The sequence below is a fragment of the Labrus mixtus genome, chromosome 6 (assembly GCF_963584025.1).
Source record: "Labrus mixtus chromosome 6, fLabMix1.1, whole genome shotgun sequence".
Lineage (NCBI taxonomy): Eukaryota > Metazoa > Chordata > Actinopteri > Labriformes > Labridae > Labrus > Labrus mixtus.
In genome coordinates, this window is record NC_083617.1 from 15,788,276 (window position 1) to 15,815,487 (window position 27,212).

General features: G+C 41.9%; 1 protein-coding gene across 2 annotated transcripts in view; it reads right to left on the reverse strand.

Moving 5' to 3' along the window:
• The window catches only part of meis1b (Meis homeobox 1 b), an 80,595-nt gene that overhangs the window by 16,727 nt on the left and 36,656 nt on the right, over positions 1-27,212 (reverse strand). For both annotated transcript variants that reach the window (XM_061040251.1, XM_061040250.1), the window contains exons 8-9: positions 25,458-25,603; positions 7,152-7,228 (exon numbers count right to left, since the gene is read on the reverse strand). In XM_061040251.1, coding sequence (XP_060896234.1) covers positions 7,152-7,228; positions 25,458-25,603 — 223 coding nt within the window. The remainder of the gene's footprint in view (positions 1-7,151; positions 7,229-25,457; positions 25,604-27,212) is intronic.

Sequence of the window (27,212 nt, forward strand, 5' to 3'; positions counted from 1 at the left end):
TCAAGCTTATATTGAAATATTAGCTTGTTGTAAGCCGAATTGATCTGACTAAAAACTACCTATATATATTCATAAAATTTTAATTATTTAACAACATCAAATTACAAAAAAAAGTTGACTTGACTGTTCTCTTTGCTGTACTGACACCATTACCTGACAACCACTGGGAAAGGAGGGAAAAAACATATTTTTTTGACAGGCAGAAACCTTGAGCAGAACCAATTGGACGTCAATTGTAATGTTTAAAGTGCACACCGGCTAGGGCATCGGTATATCTGTGTTTATAATGCCATTCATGGACACACTCAGGACTACCTTTCCTAACTTTTGATATTGAAGAATGGAAATCACAAGGAATGTTTGTTGGACATTTGGCAATTTGTTGTTTAAGAAGTACATCCTGACTTGGGAAACAAAGTGCTTTCTCCACCTAATGTTTGGAACAATCGGCAAACTGATGTTGAATTGTTAAATTTGGTTACTCTGAATGTTTTTAGATCCTCTGTGAAATCTTGAGGCCAGGTATTCTGTGTGAAGATGTTTTTGCTGATCATTTTAATTTTTTCTTAAACCGATATGAGGTTTTTGCTGATATTCTTAACAAGGTCTCAAAACCTGTATATAAATGAGATTGATTGGAGAACAGACATTACCATGACCAGCTGAGAGAGTGTGTTATCAGCCAAACATTTGAGTCACTGTGATGTTTTACAATAGTGAATATGTCAGCATGGTTTCTAATCAATCCCTGATTCTTCGCATTAACCATTGTCTATCTTCACTGAATTAAAACCAATATCTTCTGTTTGTTTATTGTAGGGCAAGGTGTCCTATTTTAGGTGCAAAACACTTGCTCCCAATCCCAGCTGCCTCACTTCACCTCACTTCAGCATTTGACCAACACAAGAAAACGTCAGCGTGAGAACAACAAACTGACTGATGGGTCCAAGCATGGCAGCGACCATGTGTGCTTGGACACAAACCCTGGCATTCACGTTCTGCCGCCGCTTTCATGTTTTGGACCCCCACCCCCCCACCCCCCCACCCCCTTTGCAACTACAAAAGAAGGTTGAAAAGCAAAGGGAGAGGAGTGGGGAGGAAAGAGGAGGGAATAAAAAAGACTTGAGAGGGAGGCGAGCGAAGAGAAATGCAGGTTTGGCCTCGGGCGGCGCGCTGTGATGTAAGAGAAACAGAGAGAGTGAGAGGAAGAAAGGGGGGAGGAGAAATGGTGTTCGGATCAGAGTGTGTCTTTGCACATGGACACCTATATGTGTGTTAGAACACTCATACGCCTCTACACACACTTGTGTTGACATAATAGAGTTAAGACATGGTCGTGTCTGCACAGGCGAAAGATTCCTGTAAAAGCTTATTGGTAGCAACCGACTTCGAACTGAGGGAAGAAAATATTGTTTTTGAAATTATTTTCACATTATAACTCAGTGTTGAAATCTTAGGGTGAGGTCATATCTATAGTGAAACTTGTGTGTGTGTATATGTGTGTGTGGTATTCGCTATAATGTCAGGGAGTTTCAGGTGTATGAAACAGGCTCTAGGGCATGGACTGAAACTGGGCCTGCTAATTCCAAAATACACACTAACACACACACACACACACACACACACACACACACACACACTAAAAAGGCCTTCTACGAACAAGTTCCAGCATCTCTCTCTCCACCGTGTCAACATACTGAAGCGTACAACTCATCTTACTTTACCTGTTTGTCTCTCACACGTTGCATTTAAAGGGTAGCTCTGGTTTAATACATCTCGGGTGTCATTTATGTGTTTTCTTTATGAGTCATTATTACGTCATACACACAAAACTAGGAATAAGTAAAGGCAACATCTGATGTATAAAATCTGTTTAGCTTTGGATAAAACAATAATCTAATAGTTTAACCAGAACCTTTTGAAATTCGAGGCAAAACTCAAAGTGAATGCACAAGAAATTTCATTTTCATAGAAAGGGAAAGTGCACATGCATAACTTTAGCAAGTATTGTTACAACACAATTTAACCAAGTTTGTATTATTTTAACTAATTGTTTTAATTGACTTTTAAGGTCACATTTCTCAGTTTGTCTATATTTTCTCTCTGATTTGTTTGCCTTGGTTTATTCAAAGTCGTACGATCATTGGACTATGTTCTTTTGTTTCCCCAGAGTTCCTTGAACAATTAAATGACACAAATATAATTACAAAACTAGGGCATAAAAAAGACCCCTTTTGTAAAACGTTGGGTAAAAAAGTTTGACATTTTTAATCACAAAAAAGGGATTCTTCTCACCCAAACTTTAATGTTCTTTATTCCACTTCTCTATCCTCCCTTCTCCTTATACCTCCCTCACCTCCTCCCCATCTCGCCTCCCTTCTCCCTCTTATTTGTCCTTTCTGAAACTCGATAAGCCTCGTATACGCACGTGCCACCCTGCCCCTTTCCTAAGTAGCCTCCACATCCGTCCACTCGGCCCTCTTTAATACTACCTCTCTCCTTCTCTCTCTCGTCCTCTCTCCCTCGCTCTCTCCTGGCCTATGCTTTTAAGACGTTCGTAAAAGGAGGTCTTATTGACAAAACAATCGCTCGGCGAGGCTTAAACACTGCCTTTAAAGGGGCATTATTAAATTGCAGGCAGGAAGGGGAGGGGCAGTCAACAAGGGAAACCTGATGACCTCGCCATCGATTTTTACATCAGCAGAGCGTTAGGAGAACTTAGTAGAGAGATACTGACTGTGGCCAGAGAGAGAGAAAGTAGAGAGAGAAAGACATTTTATATGTTGTGCTTTGAGCTTTTAGCTGATTCGAAGTGGTTTACAATGTGTGAGCAGGTGAGGGGTGGAGTTGTTCAAGGACATTCAGTTACTCTGACTGTTAATAGACCTAAACCTGAACAACCTGGACAAACTGGTTACTTTTCTGATGTGATTGCTGTTTGACTTTGGTCTTTACTTATCCTAATTCCTTCTTATTAATAGAGAACGTTATGAAAAGGTTAAATACGTTATGCCTCTATAGTTAACTAATATGAGTTATTATAATGTCAAAGTCAAAAGACAGGTCAATTATTAAATGTTTTTCATTTAGTTTAACTTTGAGTTCTGTCAAAAAAACAACAACAACATCCTTCTCCTACAAGTTTAGCACACTGTATTTAGATTTTTTTTTTTTTGTTAATGTATATTGTCACTGCCAAATATTTACTGAATTTATAAACCAAATAAAGACTTTTTCTTTTCAACTACAATCGATAATGTAATGTTAACAATTAAGGAGTCCTGTTTTGCTCAACTGAGACAACTAACCAAATTCAGATCACTCATTTCTCTTAGTGACTCTTTATTCGGCACTCTATTCCGACATAAATAAGAATAACATCCAAAGACTACAATTAATTCAAAGCACTGCTGCCAGGCTTTTAACGCATCAGAAATAGAAGTGACCATGTCACACACGCCCTTCCTTCCCTTCAATGGCTTACTGTGAGTTTAAGAATTGATTTGGAGATCTTGTTTCTTGTTTTTAAAGCTTTAAATGGCCCAACCCAACCCAGTTTCTGTGATCTGCTAACTCCCTATGAGCTGGGCTGCACCCTGAGAGCCTCCAGCAGGGCCCTACTAGTGGTTCCTAAAACTTGGGTGACCAAGCCTTTGCAGTTCAAGCCCCAGAGCTGTGGAACTGCAACACTTATGCTTAGACATTCAACTGTCTAAGCACAAGTGTTAAAGTAAGTGTGTGTTCATGTGCATGCTTAAAACATACCTTACCTATCAGTGTGTGTACACTGTATAGGCTACTATGTAGAGATATGTTTGACTATTTGCATTTGGGTGTGTACATTTTCAATATATGATCCTGTTGTCTAAGTGAGCACACACACACTAACTCTTACTCTCTCTCTCTTACACACACACACACACTGAACACTTTCTTCATTCAAATTGAGATTCCCTGGTGAAGCGTATTTCTGCCAATAATTCATGAGTGATCTGAGCCCCTTGCCGGCCTTTAGCATTTTTATTTAATCTGCTGAGCCCTACTGCGCACTTTCTCATCAATAATACACACCGACATGTGTGTTAACACATCTTTGGTGTGTGTGAGTGCGAGACAGATTGAGAGAGAGAGAGAATGATCTGTAGTATGTGTATGAAGGAAAGCAAATTGCACACTTAAATAAAAAGAGCGTGTTTGTTGTCAGTTGTACTTGTTTGTATTTTGATTTAACTGTTGGGACTACAAACATGGATGATCCTTGGGTCATCCGTGGCCATTTTACTTAAGTCCACTGGCCATGGCCATGATCGTGACACACACTCCCACTAAGTGTTTTGTGCATCCTGAAGTCCTCTTTGACTTGATGTCACACTTATAGACCCGATTTAACACAAGAGAATGCATGAGAAATGTGTGTGTATTACTCTGGGAGAATTAAGACATGCAAGCATTCGTGTGTGTGTGTGTGTGTGTGTGTGTGTGTGTGTGTGTGTGTGTGTGTGTGTGTGTGTGTGTGTGTGTGTGTTCGCTGACAAACAGAATCACAGCTAGGAGAAATTGACTTCACCAAATCAGTGGGTCAGGAGGTAACATCACCAGGGGTTGCTATGGAGACACCCAATGACGGGGGCTTCCCGTCCAGCACATCAACATGCCTGTGAAATGGCAGTTTCCCTAACATAACCTCTCTCTCTCTCACTCTCTCTCTCTCTCTCTCTCTCTCTCAGTGATTGTCTTTCCATCTATCTCCCTTTCTTATTTTTCTCTCCTCTCCATCTTTCTTACAACACTCCTCATTCTCTCTATCACTTGATTTCTTCTATTTTCCCTCCATCCCTCCTTCATTTCACTTTATTGTTTTCCGTCTCGATCACACTCCCATGCAACAATGAACTGCTCACTCATTGAAACAACCATGCTTGGAAATATGCCTCTGGACAAGTGCAAACAAACACACTTGTATACAACAAAATGTGAGGGGGCAGAGGGATCCCAGCATGCAGGGTTTAACAGCTAATACCCCTTAGATTAACCACCCCCGGTTCCCCTCTCAAACTCACACACACACAGACATCTTCCACAAACCAAGATTAACCTCCCACGATTTACACAGTGTGTTGTTCATGCACAAAAACACACAGGCACACAAACACACAGAGATCTTCAGGGTGTGTTGCTAAACCCCCCTACCAATAAAAAACAACAAACAGAATGAGAGCACACAGTCAGCCTTAAGTGACCAAGCTACTGTTCATGTGACTGTCTGTCTGATTCTCTCTCTCTCTCACTCACACACACACACACACACACACACACACACACACACACACACACACACACACACACACACACACACACACACACACACACACACACACACACACACACACACACACACACACACACACACACACACACACACACACACACACACACACACACACACACACACACACATACACACACACACAGCTCGGCTTTATCTCTGCTGTAAGAATTGATCCCCCATGGAGGGGTCACGTGATTTGATAACCTCTACAGGATTCCCTCTGGTCAGAAGGCCTTTTTTTCTGCCAGTGTGTGTGTATTTGTTTATGTGCGCGTGTGTGTGTGTGTGTGTGCGCGCGCATTATTTTTGGCCTGGTATTAAATGAATTCTCCATAGACTGATACACCATACCCTAATCTAACGTCTGTCTGTCTCTGAGGTCTGTGATTGAACAATGGCGGGGAATAATGTTAACATCATTAGTCTGCTGGTAATGGGGATTTATCGTGTCTCATCTCTTTCTCTCCCCCTCTCCTTATCATCCTCTCTTTCTCTTCATCTATTTTTCACTCTGTCTGCCTCTTTAACTCTCTCTCTCTCTCTCTCTCTCTCTCTCTCTCTCTCTCTCCCTTTCTCCTTCTCTTGCTCGTTGCCTCTCCTCCTCTCCACTTTCATGCCTGTACCTTGCAAGCCGACTGATACTTTCAAGGATAATTTTAAGGGCCACTCACATCAAACACCCTCTTGCCTGGACGGTGCCTCGGTGAGCCAGACTCCAGCCCCTTTAATTAGACACGGCTAATAACGCTAAGCATGTGTTGATAGCCATCTCTCTGATAAGAGTAGCCGCACAAGGACACAGGGCCCCTTTCTACCTTTTTTATAGTGCAACCTGAGGTTAAAATGGCTAGTTAGCAAGCTTATTTTATGGCTGCGGCTGCAGTCATTCTTGAGCCCAATTAGCAGGCTAGTTTGCACTTACAGAGCAAGAATCTGTTAACCCACGCAAGCACTTTTTGTGCACTTTTAAGCTAGGCTACATGCTAAAGGACAATCCAGAGTGCTAAAATCATTATGAAAAAGGTAATAGAGATAAAGCACAAAGGACATATTTTACATAATTCTAAAGGCAGAACAATGAGTAGCTGCTGCTTTAATTTACAGAACAAATAAAACAGGACATTTTGGACTTTTTGTTCCTAAATTTACAATTTTTGGTTTCTTAAATTCACATGTAATTTGTTGAGTACAAATGTGTCATTTATCATCAATTACAGTCTAAATTAGCTGAAAGATATCTTTGAGGATATTGAGGTGCATAAACTGAGAGTAAGAGAAAATAAATGTTAAATGAGATGTTCACTGACTGACTTCAACAAATGGTAATCACAGTTAAAGGTGCTTCAAAAAAAACCCACTAACCCTGAAATAAGTGAGTCAAAGTTAAACCCCATAATTAGTCTCAAAGCTACCACTTTTCCAGTGATCACTCTTGTTTAACTGGGGGAAAAAACATCCAATAAAATCACCCAGCTTACATTTTGGATGATTTTATTGGATGTTTTTCAGATAGTAGTTTCACTCTTAATTAACATGGATGCTCATGTTTTGGGCTGAGTTAGGCTGTTGGTTTGGAAAATCACTCCAGGCCATATCTCTTTAGCTGGATTGATCTAGGTGAGGATGATTCGGTAAGTGGTGTGTGTGTGTGTGTGTGTGTGTGTGTGTGTGTGTGTTTGTGTGTGTGTTTCTGTGTGTGTTTCTGTGTGTGGGATGAAAAAAGGGGTGGAGTGGAGGCATTAATTCCGATCATTAAGAACTTGGATAGCCTCAGGGTGCAAACCCTTGAAATCGACTACGTGTAAACTCAGAAACGACTTACCAGTTGTTCACTTGTAGGATGGTGAGGCCTGTATCTTGTGCCAGCTGTTTCTTCTGTTCTTCTGATGGGTAGGGATGCTGCAGGAGAGAAAAGACGACATGTATTAGAAAAGGCTGACCACAAATTGTTTAATGAAGCTTCTTGTTTTTCCAAAAGGAACTCATGTGCCTTTTAATAAAATAAAGAGTTGTTCCAGGGCACAAGTAACGCACACACAGAACCATAGTGCATAATGAGAGGTAGAAAATGAGCTGTAAGCTAATGCTTATTGGTGCGTAGGTGTCAGTATGTATCATGAAAGTGTGTGAGAGTGTGTGCATGTTAACGTTCCTTCGCTCTCGCCCACGATCATTAATGGAATATGAAATCTTGTAATTAATGGCAGCCAAAAAGGCGAGCCAATTAGAAAGTTAAGTGAAGTGGAGAACCAGCTCTGGTAATTAGGCAGCCTCTTACACAAATATATTCGCGTTGATGGCCCCCCTTTCACCTCGCTGAATATGTAATCAGAGAGCAGGGAATATGTAGCGTAAACCCGATGGAATACAGACAAGAGGAGGTTAGATCTCTTTTCTTTATATCTGCTGTTTGCTTTTGTCTTTATTGCAGTTGGTACAACAACATGATGCTGTTCAGTTTGTCACTTTGCTGAAATCTTTTATAGCTCAATTTAGCTGATGGGGTAGGGTTAGGGTTAGGGTTAGATAAGGGCAGATTAGGGTTAGGGTTGAGACACATTATGCTGATTAAGATGAATGACTTTTCATTAGGCTGTTATCATTTTATATTTGAGTATACTTAAGATTAATGAATATATTACATGAATGATAAAAGTTAAATTGTGTGAAAAATTACTGAAACTAACTACAGGCCTCCAGTTGTTTAAAAGTAAACTACTGACTGCGGCCGCTCCTCCAAAAGTCAGCTGAGAACAGTTAAAGTCGTGCCACCTGTTTAAATACATAGAAGGAATAAATTGGATAAATGTGAACTCGGGGAGTGTGTTGATTTATATTAGAGTGGAGGGGGGGGGGGGGGGTATCACAGTTAGACGGAGCCTTGTTGGCTGAGGACAATGTGCTGTTCATAACTGAGACAAGACACGGACTGTGCTGAACACCATAGGCAGAAGAAGGAGGGAGCGAGAGGGGTGAGATAGATTGTTGGAGAGATAGCGCTAACTGGAAATGTAACATACAGTATATAATCCAAGATGATATGTTTACATTAAGGAGAAGACACAGTTTGTAAAAACGTTTTAGTCTGATAGAATCAGAATCACTGAATGGTGAATTCTGCAACTTAACTTTTATATTAGTAAAAATACTTTCGTTAGATTCATTTTCATGTTTTCTGTTTCATAAATAACTAAATAAAATAATATATATATATTTTTTGTTTTCTTTAAAAAAGGAAAAGAGCGTCATTAAAGGATACCAATGGTGAAGCCGTTGCCGTACACATGACTTGAAACCAGTGATCACAATAGAGATCATTCCCCAGAATATTTTATTTTGACAGAAAACGTTGTGTATTAGTTGATCTTTACCAACAGAAAACTGAGTGATTGATGCGAGTCACTGGATCTTGCCGCCCTGTCAAAAACCCTGATATTTACTTGTTTATAAGCCTTTGTAATGTTGACCAACAATAGGCGCCACACATATTTTGAGGGCTTAATATATAGAGTATGTCTAACAAGAACACACACACTTAATAGTCAATCAGACGTGCAAAATTAGTGCGGCGCCAGCGTTTTCATTTTTTCATTACAGTTTTTCCAGTGCATAATGAACAGGATTGTGTTTAACGCTGGGACAAGCCAGTGGAGAGAGAGGAGACAGATTTTTTTTTCCCAGTCTGCCCTTGTCCATGTGATTGGTTGTGGGGAATGGGAACACAAGGAGGCTAATTTCATGCGCTTAGTTATAATTGCATTGTCGCCTCTGGCCAAATTGGTGTCCACTGCTTTTTGCACAGCCATTTTTTGTGTGTTTTTGCGTGTGTGTGTGTGTGTGTGTGTGTGTGTGTGTGTGTGTGTGTGTGTGTGTGTGTGTGTGTGTGTGTGTGTGTTAGTGCATCATTGCATGTGAAGTGTAAGTCTATCCTCCATACTATACACTGACAAGATAATATCAGAATCTGGAAATCTGGGGCGCCAATCAGCTGCCTGTGTGTGTGAAAAGTGAGAAAACGTTATTCTTTAGGGCCTGTGTCATCTGATGTGTTGACGTACTTCACATATAGACAGACCGCACACATTCACAGCTAATACATTACAGCTAATCATGTGAACATGTCTTTTCAGTTTGCCGTCTTGACAAACAGAGCTGATTGAACAGGAGAGGATCAATGTGTCCATTCTACAAAATGCACATTGGTGGAAATAGGAGTGTCTGCCTTGTGACATTGGGGCGCTGCGGCCTTGCCAGGGGCCACAGTGAAGCACAAACACATCCTGTATCAGTGTGTCTCCAACTCCAGCTTCCCAGAAAACACTTGCAGACAGACAGCTATGGAGAACCGGTCTCAGACAGACACTCACGCAATCTGAATCCCAGACTGTGTTTGTCACAAAATCTTGCCTGCAGTAGAATTTAACCAAGAAAACAGTTGAGGTTCTTGAGTTTACGATATGATTAAAGGTTTCAAAAGACGCATCCAGAAGCATAAATGTTGCTTCTAGGAAATAATAGCTGAAACTATACCTGCTACAATACGAAAGAGCTGTACTGCAATTCACAAGTAATGAAAAACTAATATGATCACATAATACCAGAGACAGTTTTTATGCAGAAAGTAAAAGTGCTCCCTGCCCTGACACAACCCTCAAAGGGCCACAATAAGGTACAAGATTTTCTCGTACAAAAAAACACTCACTTAAGATTTACCAGTAAGGCATGGTCAGAAAGCCAGGACTTAAAACTGGTTTTGTCCTCCCTTTTTCTGGAAACCGCCAAATTAGCTCCACTCTGTCAAAACACTGTGATTAAGATTCTCGACAAGTCATCCCGTTTTAATATTGTCTGTCAGTGATTTTCGTGTCTTAACGACTCTTGGCTGTGCGTCAGCAGGGGTTAAGAGAGAGAGAAAGAAACAGTCAGAGCGAGCAAGAACGGCCTTTAGTGAGAAAAGCAATAACATGTTCTTTAAAAGAGCAGATGGAAAGTTTCTTTGCGCATCCTTCCCTCCCTTCCCTCTCCCCTCCGCCTATCTTAATGATATGTCTTCTCCAAATATACAACTCCTTTCATGAGAATTTCCACCCTGCTTGCTCATTGCTCTCTAGTGTGTGTGGGTGTGTGTGTGTGTGTGTGTGTGTGTGTGTGTGTGTGTGTGTGTGTGTGTGTGTGTGTGTGTGTGTGTGTGTGTGTGTGTGTGTGTGTGTGTGTGTGTGTGCGTGCGTGTGTGTGTGTGTGTGTGTTTGTGACAGCGATAGAGAGAGTAGCAGAGCATCAGTAACATCCCCTCCCTGTCTGACCGTCTTCCTCTCTGACCCCCTCAGACAAGAAAGGGGGGATAGATAGACTGAGAGAAGGAAAGAGGGAAAAAGAAGAAGGAGGCAGGGGAGGAGACATGGAAATTGATAACTGGATCCCCCGGGGATTTTTTTTTAACCAAGAGATAAGAGAAGAAATATTCTGCAAGATTCCTTTTCACTCCCCTTGTCCCAGGCCCATCCCAGGACAGAACTATTCCAGACAATGCAACAAAATAGTTTCAACCATACCACTGCAAAAAATAAAATACTACAACGTAATAATTATGTACATTGTATATAGCAGTCATATAATAGTATGTAAGAAACGCTATTATGAACTTGTATTTAATTTTCCTGGACCTGTCTTTATGTTACAGTTTCGGAGAAGTTATGAAATAAATTATTTTTTGGACTTTATTAATAGGACAGCTACAGAGAGACAGGAAACATGGGAAATAGAGAGTGGGGATGACATACACCAAGTGATTTCAGGTAAGGAGCCGAACCAGCAACCAGAGTGCCTTTAAACACCTGCTCCTCCGACTGAACTTATCCAGAGCCTCAGATGTTTTAAACTGTATAAAGCCTCAACCTATCACAGCTATGGAAAAGAAAAAAAAGAAGACGACTCGAAGTCGTCTGAGAAATGTCAGTTCTCTTCATCTTGCCTCATTACCAGCTCTCTCATTTTGTCCCTCTCTCTTTCCCTGCTCCTAATACTTTGACTTTAGAATTGTCATGTGTCCATTTCAAGTTACAATAAGCAACAATATAAATATGAATGTAAAATTCAACCTTAACACATTACTCTGTTTTGGTGTCTAAATGCTTAAGCCATTCTTGTTACCTTTGTAATAAATGTCAAATAACTTTGTGTTGTATATCTTAAAACATATTACTACACTTTACTGCTGTGACTGTTCCTGATTCCTTCCTTGTTAACAGATTCACTGCATCCTGCGCTCCTCTCGGTCCTTTTTTAACCATACCAGCGATGGTGTTATCATTGCACACATTTCTATTTCAAGACGTGCTTCCCAAGCCTCTGTGCATTCCATTAAAAAGCTTGACACGCCACATTAGCTTTATAAAAAGTGTAACCATGAAACGTGATGGAGGGAGGAAGAAGGAAGTGGAAAATCATATGTTTTCACAGTCATGTGACTTAAAAAGAGGCCATGACACTGCACAATCTGCTGATAACACACATGGGCCAATGATATTTTGAGCTAGCTTACTTTAACGCCAGATGTTTGGGGTTTACCACGAGGCACAATGAGGCCATAAAATGCAGTGAATCACAGTAAACAACTTGTTAGAGAGAAACAGTTCACTTCTGCACAATACTTTAACCCAACACACGATACAATAAGCAGGTGACAGCCACATTATGCATGGTTGATTGAGGTAAAAGTGAAAAGCCTTCACTTTGCCAGGACTGTTCCCCAAACTGTTCCCAGGTCAAATCACTGTGGAAACCGAGCTGCCCATCAGGAATGCCTGACGGCTAATCCGGGGGCCTTTTTGGCTAGAAGGGCATCAGAGTATCATACCAAACTGTCTTACACACACACATACACACACACACTCAGGAACACAAAGTTTACTGGAAGTGTAGCCATGGCATTTCCAGAAGTGTATGAGATTACCTTAAATATTTGTGGAGGCGAGCACATTGTTTTGCTAACAACAAATGGCCAGAACCCTGAGCACAAGCAGACCTTAAACAAGCGTTCTGAACTGTAAACCTGCTGTATCTCATGCAACAAGCATCCGATTTCAAAAACTTCTTTCTCATTCAATACAAGTTTCATCCTGTGTGTGTGTGTGTGTGTGTGTGTGTGTGTGTGTGTGTGTGTGTGTGTGTGTGTGTGTGTGTGTGTGTACGTGTGTGTACGTGTGTGTACGTGTGTGCTCGTGCTTTGCAGGCAAAGCTACGCAATTTCAAATTCCTTTCTGTGTAGGTGGCATCGACTGACATCCCTTTGACTTCATTAGGGAGCAGGGACCCAGCAACAGAGCTGGCTCTGGGAGAAAAGGGGGGATTAAAGGAAAAAAGACATGAGAGTGAGAGCGAACAAAACAAAAACAGAAAAACAAAGCACCGCTAACCTAATTTCCTCTGATTTTGGGCATCTCCAATGCACAACAACAAAACAGAGCAAAAACAGATCTTTTGAGCGATCCAAAATGAACCAACTACACAATGCGAGTCATCTGTAAAGTCTGCGCAAAATAAATGCCCCCATCTTCATCTTAATAGCTCAAAAAAAGCAAAAACAGTCTCTTTCATGGTGCTGGCCTACGGTAAACCAACTCAACACTTGTAGCATGAATAATTCAACAGCCTTTTGGAAACCTCGATATATGCATCAGAAACGGCAAAGAATCCCCCTTTTCAAACTGTTTTTGTTATCAAATCTCTCCATCTCTTTGGAGATAAAGAACGTAGAGGAAAAAAAAAACAGATGTTCTTGGGCTTTTCATTCATTAATGAGCATTTTCCCCCTCAAAAAAACAGCTTTTGTTGGTTTAGGGAAATCTCTCAGTGCTCTTGCCTATGGGAATGAGATAAATCTAGTTAGCTGGTGAGGCAAAGGGTGAAAAGTATGTCATTAAATCGCTACTACAAAGTGGATTAGACAATGTACAGCATTACCAGCTTCTCCACTATGATAATTGATGATTAAAATCCTTCATGGATTTTCTTTTTAAAAAAAAAAACACAGAACATAACACAGGGCAGCAGAAAGTGCTGTAGCTGTTCCTACAGGGTGTGAGCAATGATCTGTGTGCTTTACACATGGGTGGGGTCTCTAGCCTACAGTATGTGTATACTGAAGCTTATAGCCTGTATGCACATGACAGGACTGTACTGTTGTGTTTAGCATTGAATGTAAAGGGTGAAGTCTGTTGATAGTGAAGAAGAGCATCTTGCACTGTGTGCTGTGCTCGGAGTCTGCTCTGTCTGAATGCTTTCACTAAGAGTGAGGGCGTGCTTCATTAGTCCTCCCCATTCCAGCTCAGGGGAGTCTAAATTTATTAAGGGGGCCGGATGTTGCACAACACCTGCTGCTGTGCTTCCCTCTGTGCAATAAAGGGAAGGGGGTGCAGCATGCTAGCTAGTGCTAGTGGTAAGCGCTGCTCGTTGGACTGAGGCTGATGAGCTGGGGCTAATTCAGGGGGTGATTATGTAGTTTGCTGGACCACTAAACCTCTTTAAGCCCGTAATTACTGCCTATTTGAGCGAGGGGAGGCACTCCAAAGCAATCGGTACTCGCACCAAGCGGCGCAGTCAACGGCAGCCACAGCTGGAGGTGAGCTGCCTTAGGGCTGCCTGGGATGGAGGGGGTGTGTAAATGGGGGAGTAGGAGGGAACCACAAAGCTTCATCCCAATCAGGTAGCATAGAAAGCTGAGAGAAAACAGCAGGACACCCCTCGGAGCAACAGCATGCTCGCTAGCTCCGAGGTACAGCGCTTGGAGCTAGCTTTCCAGCAGTGATCTCCAAGTTTCAAAACAAATGTTTTCTTGTTACACACACAGCTACAATACACAGAGCTTGTTACAGAGACTGCAGAGAGACTAACTGCTGCAACGGGAGAGTTCAGAGCAACAAAACAGAAACAATTAAACAAATGATTAGACTACTCTGATTCAAATGAAAGTAAGCAAGGAGGAGGAGGGGCTGGATATGTCATTGTGATGAGAAACTGAAGTTCTTTTTTTAGACTCGATGTCTGTGAGATACAAGAGGGAATTAGATTCTCAGATTATGCCTGGACCTTGGGGGAATCCATTTCATTTCACCTGACTTTCAAGGAAATTTGACTTTACGTAATGCCACTGAAATCTGATCTCTCTGAGGAAGCAATTTGGGGACCACAAAACATTCTAATAACCCTGGCGATATTATTATGTTATTATCATAATTACCCTTTTGCCCCCAACGTTTTAATTAGAAACTCACCGTTGGCCCCGAGGGGGGGGTAGAAAGAATCTAGATTGGGGGAACGGTGAAACTAGGTGAGGGTATTTCACAATTGCTCCCTTATGCTCTCTCGAGCGGCAACTTTGAGAGGGAAGGAGGACACAGCGGGCGCTATTGAAAGATGAAGCTTTCTCACTCTACCTCCTCTGACTTTTTCTGACATCTCTGTCATTCAAAGGTACACCTCCCACCCTCCTTCCTTTCATTCTTTTATCTCCTTGTCTTCCTCACCCGCCTCGCCCCCTCCATCCTTCTGTTCTAAATTTAGCATTTTGCTTAACTGTCTCATGTGCTGCCTCCTCCCCTCCCCTTCCCCCCACCTCCGCTTAACTCCTCTCTTTATCTCACATCTTCGATTTTAATATCCTCTCCTCTTCCTCCGCAGCCAAATGCCTCCCCCTGTCCCCCTTATTTTCCTCTCTTTCTCCTTCCCTCCTTCCCCCAGCTTCACTAGTGGAGGGCCTTCTCCATCAGTGCACTGCTTTTTACAAATCAATGACTTAATCTGTCGTAACAAATAAGTGAGCAGCACCCTCAGCACTGTTCACTCCCCCCCCCCGCCATCGCTAACACCACAACAACGCCTCAGAGAGAGGGGAAAGAGAGAGATAGAAAAAAATATGCAATGTGAAATGCATATTATAGAGGGTCACATTGAAAAATTGGGGGATGCAGACAAGGAATGATAAGACAATTAGAGGAAGGAGAGGAATGTTTAAGAAAGAAAAAAGGGAAGAGTTAAAGTAAGAAAAATGGATGAAAGTGCGTTTTTTTCCCCAAACCAAATCTCATCTAGATGCCCTCAGCTCCATCCACCTCGTCTACCATGAGTTATTGGCCGTCTGCATTCACCACCTGGTTCACTAGCTAGGATTTCTCTCACTTCACTAGACACAAATATGCACACCAAAGACAAACACACACACACATGCCAACGTGCACGCAAACACACACCTGAAGGAGGTGCACCTAGGGTCAGCTGGTGGACTGTAAACTCACAACCAGTCTATGACGATACCTCCCATGCCACCTGCCTTTAGTGCATCATGAACCTCACAGTGTTTTACACCGAAAACTTCAATCAAAACATTATGAGACAAGTAGGTGTAAAACGATGAGTTATGGAGGGATATCACAAGACATCTCATCTATAAATCATAGCGCTCTCTCCCCAATGCCTTTGAAACAGAGCACCAATATAGCTATGATATCATGGTTCAAGGCCATTAAAGCGCAAGGCAATGCAAGAGTGCATTATAGGAAGAAATGAGTGTGAGGGAGTCATGGCAGAAAAGAGGAGAGGGAGAGAGGACTCAGAGAGGCAGAAGGCATGCATAAAAGATAGGAAACCCTTATAGTTTGTCAGAAAGAAGTGTTTTGTCTGAGAGGGAGATAGAGAGCGAATGTGTGTGTGTGTGTGGGGGGGGGGGGGGGGAGTGTTCACGCATGGGGGAGAATACAAGTGGGAGGAACTGAATTGATAAATTAGTTCAGCCAACACGCAAACTGATTACCACGACGGCAGAACCGCAGGATCCATCGAGCACACGCGTGGAATGAGACACAAAGACACATGCACACACTCAAACACCGCTCTTACAAAAAAAAACATGAGGCTGTCACATACAAATAATAGTACAACTGCATATGCAATCACATACACACACACATCATATGTATCTAGGGCAGGCTGCTGCAGCTGCTGTAAGTAAAAGGTATTGAGCTGCTGACTCCAGCCAGAAAAGATCCCACAATCCTCTGGATCACCAAACACAGCCTAATGGATAATGACACACCTAACGCCAATGTGATTTCACACATAGTAGATTCAATACTTCCCCTGCTGCACAAAATCATGCTACACAGAATCTATAATCCAAATCTAAGCTACCGCTGTTTCTAGAAGGGTGGTCAACATTTCACAGGAAAAAAAGTTCCATTTGAGGGGATTTTAACATACAGAGAAGTGTTTTGGTGGCAACAGATTTTTTTACAGTGACAATGAGAGGCTAAACTGCTAGCATTGCTCATCTGTGAGTGCATCATTAATCAAATGAACTGCAGACTTATGATGATATTTTTCCCTGGCTCTTTCACACGTCAATATGCCACTCACACTCCAATAAATACCACAGTGATGGTGGGGAACTCCACACCCAACCCAGGCACTGACGTCACCGCTGTGTGCCTGTGAGTGTGCGTGTGTGTGTGTGTGTGTGTGTGTGTGTGTGTGTGTGTGTGTGTGTGTGTGTGTGTGTGTGTGTGTGTGTGCCTGTGTGTGTCTAAACTCTGAGAGTGAGGCTCTTCTTTGGATTTGCAAATCTTTGTAAACTGATTAGTGGGTACCAAACCAAGAATGATTTCACACATCAACGTTTTTGAGCCTTTGTCCGCCCTGAACACACACACACACACACACACACACACACACACACACACACACACACACACACACACACACACACACACACACACTTGTAACGCACACACACTTATGACATACAGCCGATAATGAAAAATGGAAGTAGTGCGAAACAAGGCTTCAGCATTAAGGCCATCAATCACTGAGATGTACAACAATGAAACCACACACTTAACTGTTTCATAGTTTCCCAACTATGAAATTACATGAATGTTTGGGGGCGGGGGGGAGGAGAAAGAATAAGAAAAATGGGAAGGGAAAATGATGAGAAAGGGATGGTGACAAGTTAATTGAGAAATAAAGGTTGGGATAAAATATTCCAGCACAATGCAGCTTAATTATTTAAACACGGTACAAACACCTGAAGTTGAAACTTTGTTTAGTCCTCTTTGGCAATTAATATCTGCCTTACAAAGCATCAAAAACTATTGATGCTTGTAAAATGTGTATGAGTGTGCCTGTGTTGCGTGTGTATTCTTGGAAGCCATGTCAGATCTTCTGCGACCGGTGATATTCTCCAGCGCTGCTGACCGACCTTGAGGGTCTGTAAAGTTCTCACGTTCTCAAGGAAACACATTGACCCGCCCATTGACTCAACTCACACACCCACATAGACACACACAGGCTTTTTGCTCCAGATCTATGGTAGACTTTTGGAAAAGTTCAGAGGTGATATGAATTAAAAGTTAACTGCCCGTGAGGGCTTTTAAACAGAAAAGTAAAACGTTACTAGAAGCAGAAAAAGAAAGTGGGAGCAAAAGATGAAAGAAAGGGTTTACAGATATGTAAACTGACTTTTTGTTTTTAAATGCCTCATCTAGACTTATTTCTACGTGCAGTTAACTGTTAAGCCTGGTTAAAGTACGAGAAGCAAGGGTATCCTCAAACTATGCACACAGAAGCCAACCTTTAGTTGTCATGGAGGACTTATTTCTTCTTCAGTATTGAATAACCCATTTCAGGAAAATGTCTCCTTCTGATTTTTATACAAAATTTCTCTTTTATTTTGACATTTCAGTATTGGACATGTGTTTGGACTTTGAATTGACTTAATGTGATCAAATCCAACCAAGTTACAGAAATTCTATCCATTAAGCATGTGACCAAGATTTAACCAATAAGACTTTTATGCAGGCCGATCTTTGGACAGAAGCATTTCCAAGATGCAATATACAGCTGATATTTAAACTTAAATAAAAGATTAAAATACAGTTTAAAGAACCACTGAGCACCTCCTTTATTGCATCTAAAATGTATGAACTGCTTAAGGAGGATGGGAAAGTCTACGGGTTAGACATTACCTGACAATAATATGACAATGCCACTCCAATATCTCTGCCAACCAGTAAATGAATATTTTAAACTGGCGATATCAGCCATGTAGCTCCCTGTCTATCCACCCACTGTATTCCTTCATCATTGATCTCTTCACCCATCCATCATTCCATCCATCAATCACGAAACAGATGGCCTTTCAGGTGTCTGTGTCAGAACTGATGACTTCCCCCTGCCCTGGTCATACCATTACTCCCCCTTCCACCAAGACCCCCAACACATCAACACACACACACACACACACACACACACACACACACCACACACACACACACACACATTCACACGTACAGACACACCCCCTGCCCCCTACACCTCCACCACATGGCCTGGTCTCTATTATCTACCATCCACTCCCATGGACCACTATCAACTCGCCCTGGAAAAGATGGGTCATCTGGTTATCAGCTTTTAATACACACTCTGAAAAAAAAAAACAAGAAATGGGTGCAAAGAGTGTGTGAGTAGCAAGTGTGTGTATCTGTGAGGGTCAGTCCACAAAGAGAAGCCCCAAAAGAGAGCTGTCTGCCCTGGGTCCCTGGGGCCTGTCAAGAGGGATAATTGATGATGTTTTCATTACAAGGTGTGGGGTAATGTGGGGGTTGGGGCAAAGTATTGTGGTGTGCAATGCATGTGTGTGTGTGCGTGTGTGCGTGTGTGTGTGTGTGTGTGTGTGTGTGTGTGTGTGTGTGTGTGTGTGTGTGTGTGTGGTTGACTCAGCTGCCTCCTGTTCAACGCCAGGAGATCCTGTGATTGGTACGGACAAGTTTTTTCTTCCCAATGCCCTCATACGAAAACACACAAAAAAGCAATCACACAGAAGAAACAAGCTCTCAATGACACAAACACACATAAACACACAGCCCAAAGTTTAATCTGTTCCCAGAGTTAAACTCCTTAAAGCAAATTAAAATGCTGAAAATAAGAATAATTCATTTTCTTGTTTTCCTGTGCCACTCTGTCTCATCACAAAGTCACGCCAGGCCTTTGGCAGATCTGTCCGTCTGTCTGTCCTCCCTGAGGACCTCTTTGAAATCCTTATTGCAGTGGCGCCTCAGATTCTGACTGCCACTTAGATTGAATTAAGACCTAATCGGAGACACCAGGCCACATAGGCTTCTGTATTGCTTTATAGTACCAGGATGGACATCATGCTCTTGTTGTCATTTACGAATAAATGAATGAAAACGGAAAAAATAAGTTTCCCTATTAAGCTCCCTTCCTGATGTCTCCTGAAGTTATTAACAAGGCGTCTGAGGGCCCATACTGTCTATTTGAATGACTTTTCATGAGAAACTGTATTTGTGGAACGAACAACTAAGGCTTGATAATATAACTACAATCATATGACAAAGTCAGTCGTGAAAACAAAGATCACACATTTAACTGATGTGCTCTCGATTCATTGAAGCGTTTTAACTTTACTGCAAAAAAAAAAAAATACAATAAAAACGTAAAAGTTTTCAATTTTTTAATTATGTTTTTGCACAGATTGTTCAAGCTAGAAGTCTCAAAAACAACAATGTACAAAATAACTTTGTCATTTGATTGTAAAATAATTGAAGTTTCCTCAGTTTTTATCATTTCTTTAGAGAATCATATTTCAAAATTTTTTTTATACCATGCCCCTTTGTCTTCTCCATTTCCTTAATCTAACTATAACTTTAATCAAGGAGATACTGTCCAAAGCCTAAAGTCTGAGGAAAGTTTGGGGACAAATAGAATTTACTCTTCCAGGCCTGATCTAAAGGCCTGCTGTAGCAGGTCAGGATTGCAGCGGGTGACCAGGGTGCTGACATATCCAGGCTCCAGCAATAAACAGCGGAAGACTAATGGCATCTGAGGCAATGTTGAACTCTGACCTCAAGAGTTTTTTTTCCCTCTCCCTTCTGTAGTTTAGTTGAGGCTTTACATATCTGTTTTTTTGTTTGACTGAGAAGTTCAGGAACTAACAAGTCTTTACACCACGCTGCTGTTATCATCAGCTCTGTTCTCATTAGGAATCGATTACACAATAGTGAGTCACTTTATGACCATCAAATAAAAAAAACTGAGCCGTTTTAAAAATTGCTGACGCATTATTCCTTTAAATGGGATGTTGTAGCAGCAATAGAAATGTGCTACTAAAAAGACAACAATTAAAAGTTGTCCCTTACATCATCCTAGAACCTATCCAATTATCAGAGGTAAGATATGAAGACACAAGGGAAAGGTTCCTTTTAATGGTTAGTGCCCTATCCATCCTTTTATTCATCCATCACCTCCTTTCATCCCCTCCCTCCCTGGATTCCTCCACCACCCAGGGCCAACAACAACGCGGCTCCTGGCCTCCTCTGCCAGCGCAGAAATGAATTATATTGCCTTTCACACCTGTTTCTGTTCAAAACCCTGCTGCACGCTGCTGTGTAGAAAAAAGAAAAGAAAAAAATATAGATTTCCAAGGGGGGGTAACAGCGCTCCCCAGCTTCAGCTACATCTGCGTACACAAGCGGTTAAATTAGCCTCTAATTGTATTAACGGGGGATTATGCCTTCCAGTTGGATTTTTTATACTCTCTCTCTCTCTCTCTGCATTTTACATGTTTTAAGAGGAGAAAGGAGGAGGGGGAGAAAAAAAGCAGCTCATTGAGGGTTTGCGGGTTGGCTCCTTTTATGAGCTGCGATCACGGCTGCCCCTCGTTACACTGAGTCTGTGTACAAATAGGAGGGGAGGAGAGCCAGAATGAGAGTGTTAGTGATAATGTGTATGAGAGTGTGTGTGTCCCAGTCTGCCAGGCTAATATACCGATGCTAACACTCTGAATGCCAACCCCCCCCTGCTCTCTCTTTCTACACACAGACACACACACACCTACTTCAGTTCAGCAGGGCAACAATCTAACTGGGAATATGGCTGGTGTGTGTAGCAGGGAGGTGGGGGTGAATTCCATCTAATTACTCTATCACATAATTTCACAAATTGCCTTTTCATAGGGGAGTGGGGAGCAGAGCACAGGGTGCAATGGGGATTTGAAGCCTGAGCTTTCATTTACTACTCATTTCTTGTTAAATTAAACAAGAAAATACCATTTGTGTGAAGGGAGGGGCTCAGAGGTGGGGGGTAAGTGGATTCTAAGTGCACAATAGGAGGGTTCAAGGAAACAGAGAGTGGGTACTAGCTATTTCTTTATATCATGGGTTGTCACTTTGGTTGTAATACAAAGCTGTGAGCCAAGTAGCCAGTTATGCAATCTGTCAAGAATTATTCCTACATCTTAAATTCTTAAGTTGAACATGTCGTTTTTTCTGAAAATAATAAAAAAATATAACTCTAGAGGAGTAAGGATAAATTGAATCATACCCTCACTGGTGTTTGTAGTTACAAAAGTGAATGTGTCGATGGACAAAAGCATATTCGCTGATCCTTAATTGAAAGTCACATTCAGTTAAATAACTGTTTGTTGTCATACCAGATGTTTAATTATGAATGTCAATGAGAAAACAAACATAAAATTGAGATGAGGACACCAGTGGAATAGCCCTACCCACCAAGTTTACAGCAGCATGTCAAGCTGGCAGAGAGCTGTGTGGGTCAGCCGTCGGTGACAGGCGGTGAAAGCTAATGTTTTGTAGTCACTCCAAACCAGGGCAGACAAATTCTTCCAATGAACTTGTCCCACAAGCGCTGCTCACAACATATGATCTCATTGGGTGTGTTGGAGCTTTTAGAGAGAAGCCAGTGAGCTGCGACTGTCGTCATCCTCAAATATTCTGTACCACCGCTCCTATCCGTCATTCTAGGCATTAGATACAACAGAGAGAAGAGATCTTTAGACTAAGAATTCCCTTTCTTCACCATTTATTTCGTGATCAAAATTATGAATTTCAGGGCATTACTATTTTATCTAGAGCTCATGTCCAATTTTAACAACGAAAAACGGTACAGCTGCTTAAAAACCTCCTGCTTTCCTCCAGAACATGACAATGGAAATTAGCATCCTTGATGGATACATGAAAACAGATAGGGAAATAACTTCAAAACAACTCTAAAAAACATCCTTAAGTATGTACCACCTACTACCTACCCTGCTGGGTTGCTCCTCATGCAGCCTGAGTTTGCCACCCACCTTCCCCTTCTGCTCCAGCACAACAGGAACTCCCCTGAGGGAGCAAGTGTGAGGGCGAAAAAAACAGGAAATGCACAAAGGTGGGTGCACAAACTTCTACCCCATTCTGTTTCATTGTTCTGTTGTGTCCCATTGTTTCTCCACTGTCAAACTCCTGCATGTTTATCATACTTGACAAATACCAGTCTCCCCTATTCAGTTTTGTGTTGCTCCACAGCACTATTCCATGAATGTGTGTGTGTGTGTGTGTGTGTGTGTGTGTATACGTGTGGCTAATTGGCATTGTGTCTATCTCTAAGAAGCCAGACTCACATCCTCCATCCTTCTGTGAAACAAAGGCAAGCCAGCTGATGACGCCGTGTCTGTTCCTGGATCAACTGTCCATGTTTATACAATACATACTGCCAGTGTAACAGATACTGTAAATGTTTCTCTATTAGAGGTACTATGTGTGGCACTTATAAACACGGGCATATGGTGAATTAATTAATGGTGACACTGAAGAACGATCAGTTTAAACAAATCAGACCACCACCAGCATTTATCTGTAACCAGTGGTCTTGTTAATGCATGTGGTTCTTAGAATAAGACCACATTTCCCATAAACCCAGAGGATGTTCATCCTCTCCGGCTGTTTCTGTTTGGCTTTCCTGAAGAGGATAAACCTATTGGAAGGGATTTTTTTTTCATTCAATTTTTAAGTTTATTCACAGTTCTGAAAACTTTAGTTGATGGTTAGTGCCACAATGGACCCAATGTGCCATTGTGTCTCCTTACGTGTGCATGTTTTGGTTCCCATTTCACAACTGGGAGAAAGAAAAAGTTGGAGCCTCCTCATCCCCCTCTCTTCACCTCCTCCCCATCTCCTCCTCTTCTTCTCTCCCCACTCGCTCCCTTAACACTCACTTATATCCTTCCCACCGTTCCAGATCTAACAGAGCTGAAGCCTCCCATAAGCTCGACTCTTGGTGTAGTATGACACTGTAGGTGTGTTGCGTGTGTAATTCTGTGTGTGTGTGTGTGTGTGTGTGTGTGTTTGAATAGGAGAGAGTGTGCTGAGCTGTATTTCCACAGACAGGATGTGTGTATGTTTCAAACACCTTTCCTCTGTAGCCCCGAAGGTTTCAGGGAGTTGGAGGATAGGTTAGTGTGTATGTGTGATGATAATGTGTGTATATGTGTTTATGTATGTTCGTGTGTGTGTTTGGGTTGATGGAGAGCTCGGTGGTTTGTGAAGGAGGTGTTGAGGGTCTGATGGAAAAGGTAGAGCACACAATGAAACAAAAAGTATAAGAAGCCTTGTGAGATATGTGTGTTCGTGTGTGTGTAGTTTCTGCGCAGATATTCACTATATGTCTCTGCCTACATAACACAGTATGGCAACGATAGTTTCAATACTGAAACAGAATAAGACATTATACAATGCATACCATGTATACCATTTATACCATAAACACTAGCAGCCGACAACATATGAATAATCATTTTAAAAGAGTGGAGATGCTGTCTCCATAATCCAACAACAAAATGACTTCCTGTATCACCCCCCTGACGGTTTGATCAACTCTAACCAACACCCACTCAGCCAAACTGAGTTGTGTTCTCCACAAACTCCTGACACGGGCAGAATGTATGTGAGGCGAAGCCAGTTTTGCAACTTATTCCTTTACGTAGCTTTCAGAATCAAATTGAATTCAGAAATCTTTGCAACACAGTAAAAGCATCGTTATTCAAGTTTTCAAACTCAACAAAATAGTTTAACTTGGGCATGTACAATTTGTGTTATTCTATGTGTTATAAAAATCACTGATAAGATCAGTGACGTAGAATCATAAACCTGTGGAAACTATATGTCAGACGTTTTTGAGTTATCATGTCCGATCTTTAAGACCAATAAAATCATGTAAATACACTATAAGGTTTAAGTTACTTTGGTTCATTCTGAATAACTTTTTTTTTTAAATCTAAGATATTTAAAGGTAAATTTTATCCATGTATAGTATCATCCTTGACTTAGATGATTGAAAATCAGTAATTCTCCTAAAAGAGAGCTATGAAATCTAGCATTAGTGTTATGATTTGATGCTATATATCTTAGCACAGAGCATGTTTCAAAACGTGCCATTTTTTCAGATGCAGACTGCCAAACTAAGGATATCAACATTCTGAGCCCCCTAGCTCTATCAATATGTAGCAGATGGAGTGTGTGCCCTAAACTACTTATCATTATTTGCCTTAACATTTGACTTTGTTTTCCATTTGTTTGCTTAGAGATTTTAATTGGCGATGTTGGCATTGAGCTGACTTGATAGTGTTTGAAATGGTAAATACTGTAAAGTAAGATAGCATTCACTTTGTGTGCTTTGTGGTAGATTCACGTGTCTAAATACATTTTTCCCACACTCTACCACCCTATAACCATGTCAGATGCTGTCAGCTGGTGCTAACGGCATTGGTATTCCCTGCTGTATTTCAGACAGTAAATCCAAAACCACAGGCTTCTGCAGCATCCCAGGCATCTGTTAAATAATGACAGATTTGTTCTTAATAAGGTTCCTCTATGTATCTGCAGTTATGGCCGGGGGCGTCTCTCCTCGGCTTCAACCTTATTCAGTTTCGGCAGATTAGGAGCGAGAACACAGGCTGCAGAGATCGCTGGAAGATTACTCAGACCTCTGTCTTTGAAGTGCTCACTGTACGGACCGGTATACATTGTGGATAAGAGGGGGGGGTAACTCGTGATGTCTCTGTATGTGAGTGTCAATGAGTGTTTCAATGTCAAGAGTCTGTGTGCACACTGGGTTACTTTGTGTGTAAGTGTTTCTGTGTCAAATAAGACAGTAGAAAAGCAAGAAAGAAAGTGTGTGTGTGTAGAAGAGTAAGAAAGCCTGTGGCTGTGAAGAGAAGTTCAGTGTGCACACGTGATATGAAACTGAGAGTTACCGAGAACTAATGATGCTTCTTTCAACTCACTGTTAGGTGCTGGAAGAGCCACGCTCTCATGATATTGGTGGCCACCTTAGGGAAGATTCCTCTCTTCTTGTTGCGCTTCTTTTCTTTATCCGGGTCATCGTCGTCCCCCGTGCTCGGCGAGGCTACGCTGTTGTCCAGGCCATCACCTGTCACATGACAAGAAACAGGAAGAGACAGCGCAGATCAGACACACAGTTTGTTTACTTCCAGCATTCGCCGCGCCGCTGGGTTCAAAGCGAATAAATACGATTTCGAAGGAATTCTGGAGGGCTTTGTATGCACAGATGGAGGGTTATAGAGACACAACAATGGCAGGCAAAGAATGGCTGGAAAACAGCACCTCATAAATGCATTCATTTTTAATACATTTATAAATAACCCTGCCTTTCATTTTTCTCCCCCTTCACTTGAAAACATAGCAAGCGCTTGCATCTTTCCGCCAGAAAGAGAGGGAGAAGGGGAGCACAAAGGACTTGTAAGGTCGCATTTCCCCACTCTCCCATCCAAGCCTGCGCAGAATGGAAAATGACAGAGAGATTTAGTCTTTATTATCCTGAGGGGAAAATAGTTATTGAAGCGTCGCCCCAGCGCATTCTGCCATTTTACCTGAGGTGGAAAGAGTAACACGGTACTACAAAAGGGGAGGTTGCGAGGGGGGGTGGGGGGGGAGCGGGAAAATGAAAGGAAAAAAGGTGGAAAAAAGGAAGTCAGAGGCACAAACAGCGCTAACAAAGCTAGCTGCTTTTCATAACAATAGCGTCATGGCTGCTTACAGCAACCTGTAGGGCTTCGATAAGGCTCCATTAAGGCCAGTTAACCTCACCTAAGGGGAGACAGCTTAGAGTATTTAAACACTGAGAGGAAAAGTGAAAGGAAGGCACTCTATGGGCCTTTTCTCTGAATTCAGACTCAACATGAACACACACACACACACACACACACACACACACACACACTGCACATATTTAAAACTACCCAATTACTGTATGAATTCTATACAGCTCCAGTGCAGAGAAAGAGGCTCTTCCCATCTGTGGCAGGGAAAAGCCTAATTGTTATTATCATTATTCAAAAATGCGAGCCTCTGTCAATAAAGACGGTAATCAGAAAAGAAACATGAGGTGAGGTAAACAAGCGGCAACCACACTGCTGCAAATTTCAGCGGCTGATAACTGACTTTTGTCCCGTATACGCCTCCCCTCGAGGTGGAAGTGAGGAGGAAGAAAAATAAGAGACGCTGAAGCTGTGCACAGAATTGGATCCAGTTATTTATTGATTACACACAAAGCACTTCTAAAGCTTCCCAGTCTATTCACTGTAGCGAGAGAAGATAACTGCATTCTGAGCGCGCCCGTGCTCTGCTAACTTGCAGAGGGCGACACCCAGCACCTAGCTAAACCCTAACCCCTCGATTCATCGATAATTAATGGGGATGTTGGTGCTAATCCGGTTGGAGATGACTTTTTTCCAGCCTGCCACATCAATGGAATAATCAAGGGCCTAAAACCCAGGCCTTTGCTCCCCATTACCTCAGGCAAAAGAATTCCTGAAAGCATGCCTGGAGGGCACCTGAATTATATACACCATTAGGAGAGAGAGGCTCTCAACGATCCATACGAAACAACACTCTTGGCTTGCTCTCACACTCTCTCTCTCTCTCTCTCGCTCTCTCTCTTTCTTGCTCTTGCGCCGACTGTTCTGGCAGAAGGAGATACATATGCACACATATTGAAGGCTTTCTAATGAACCTTGCGT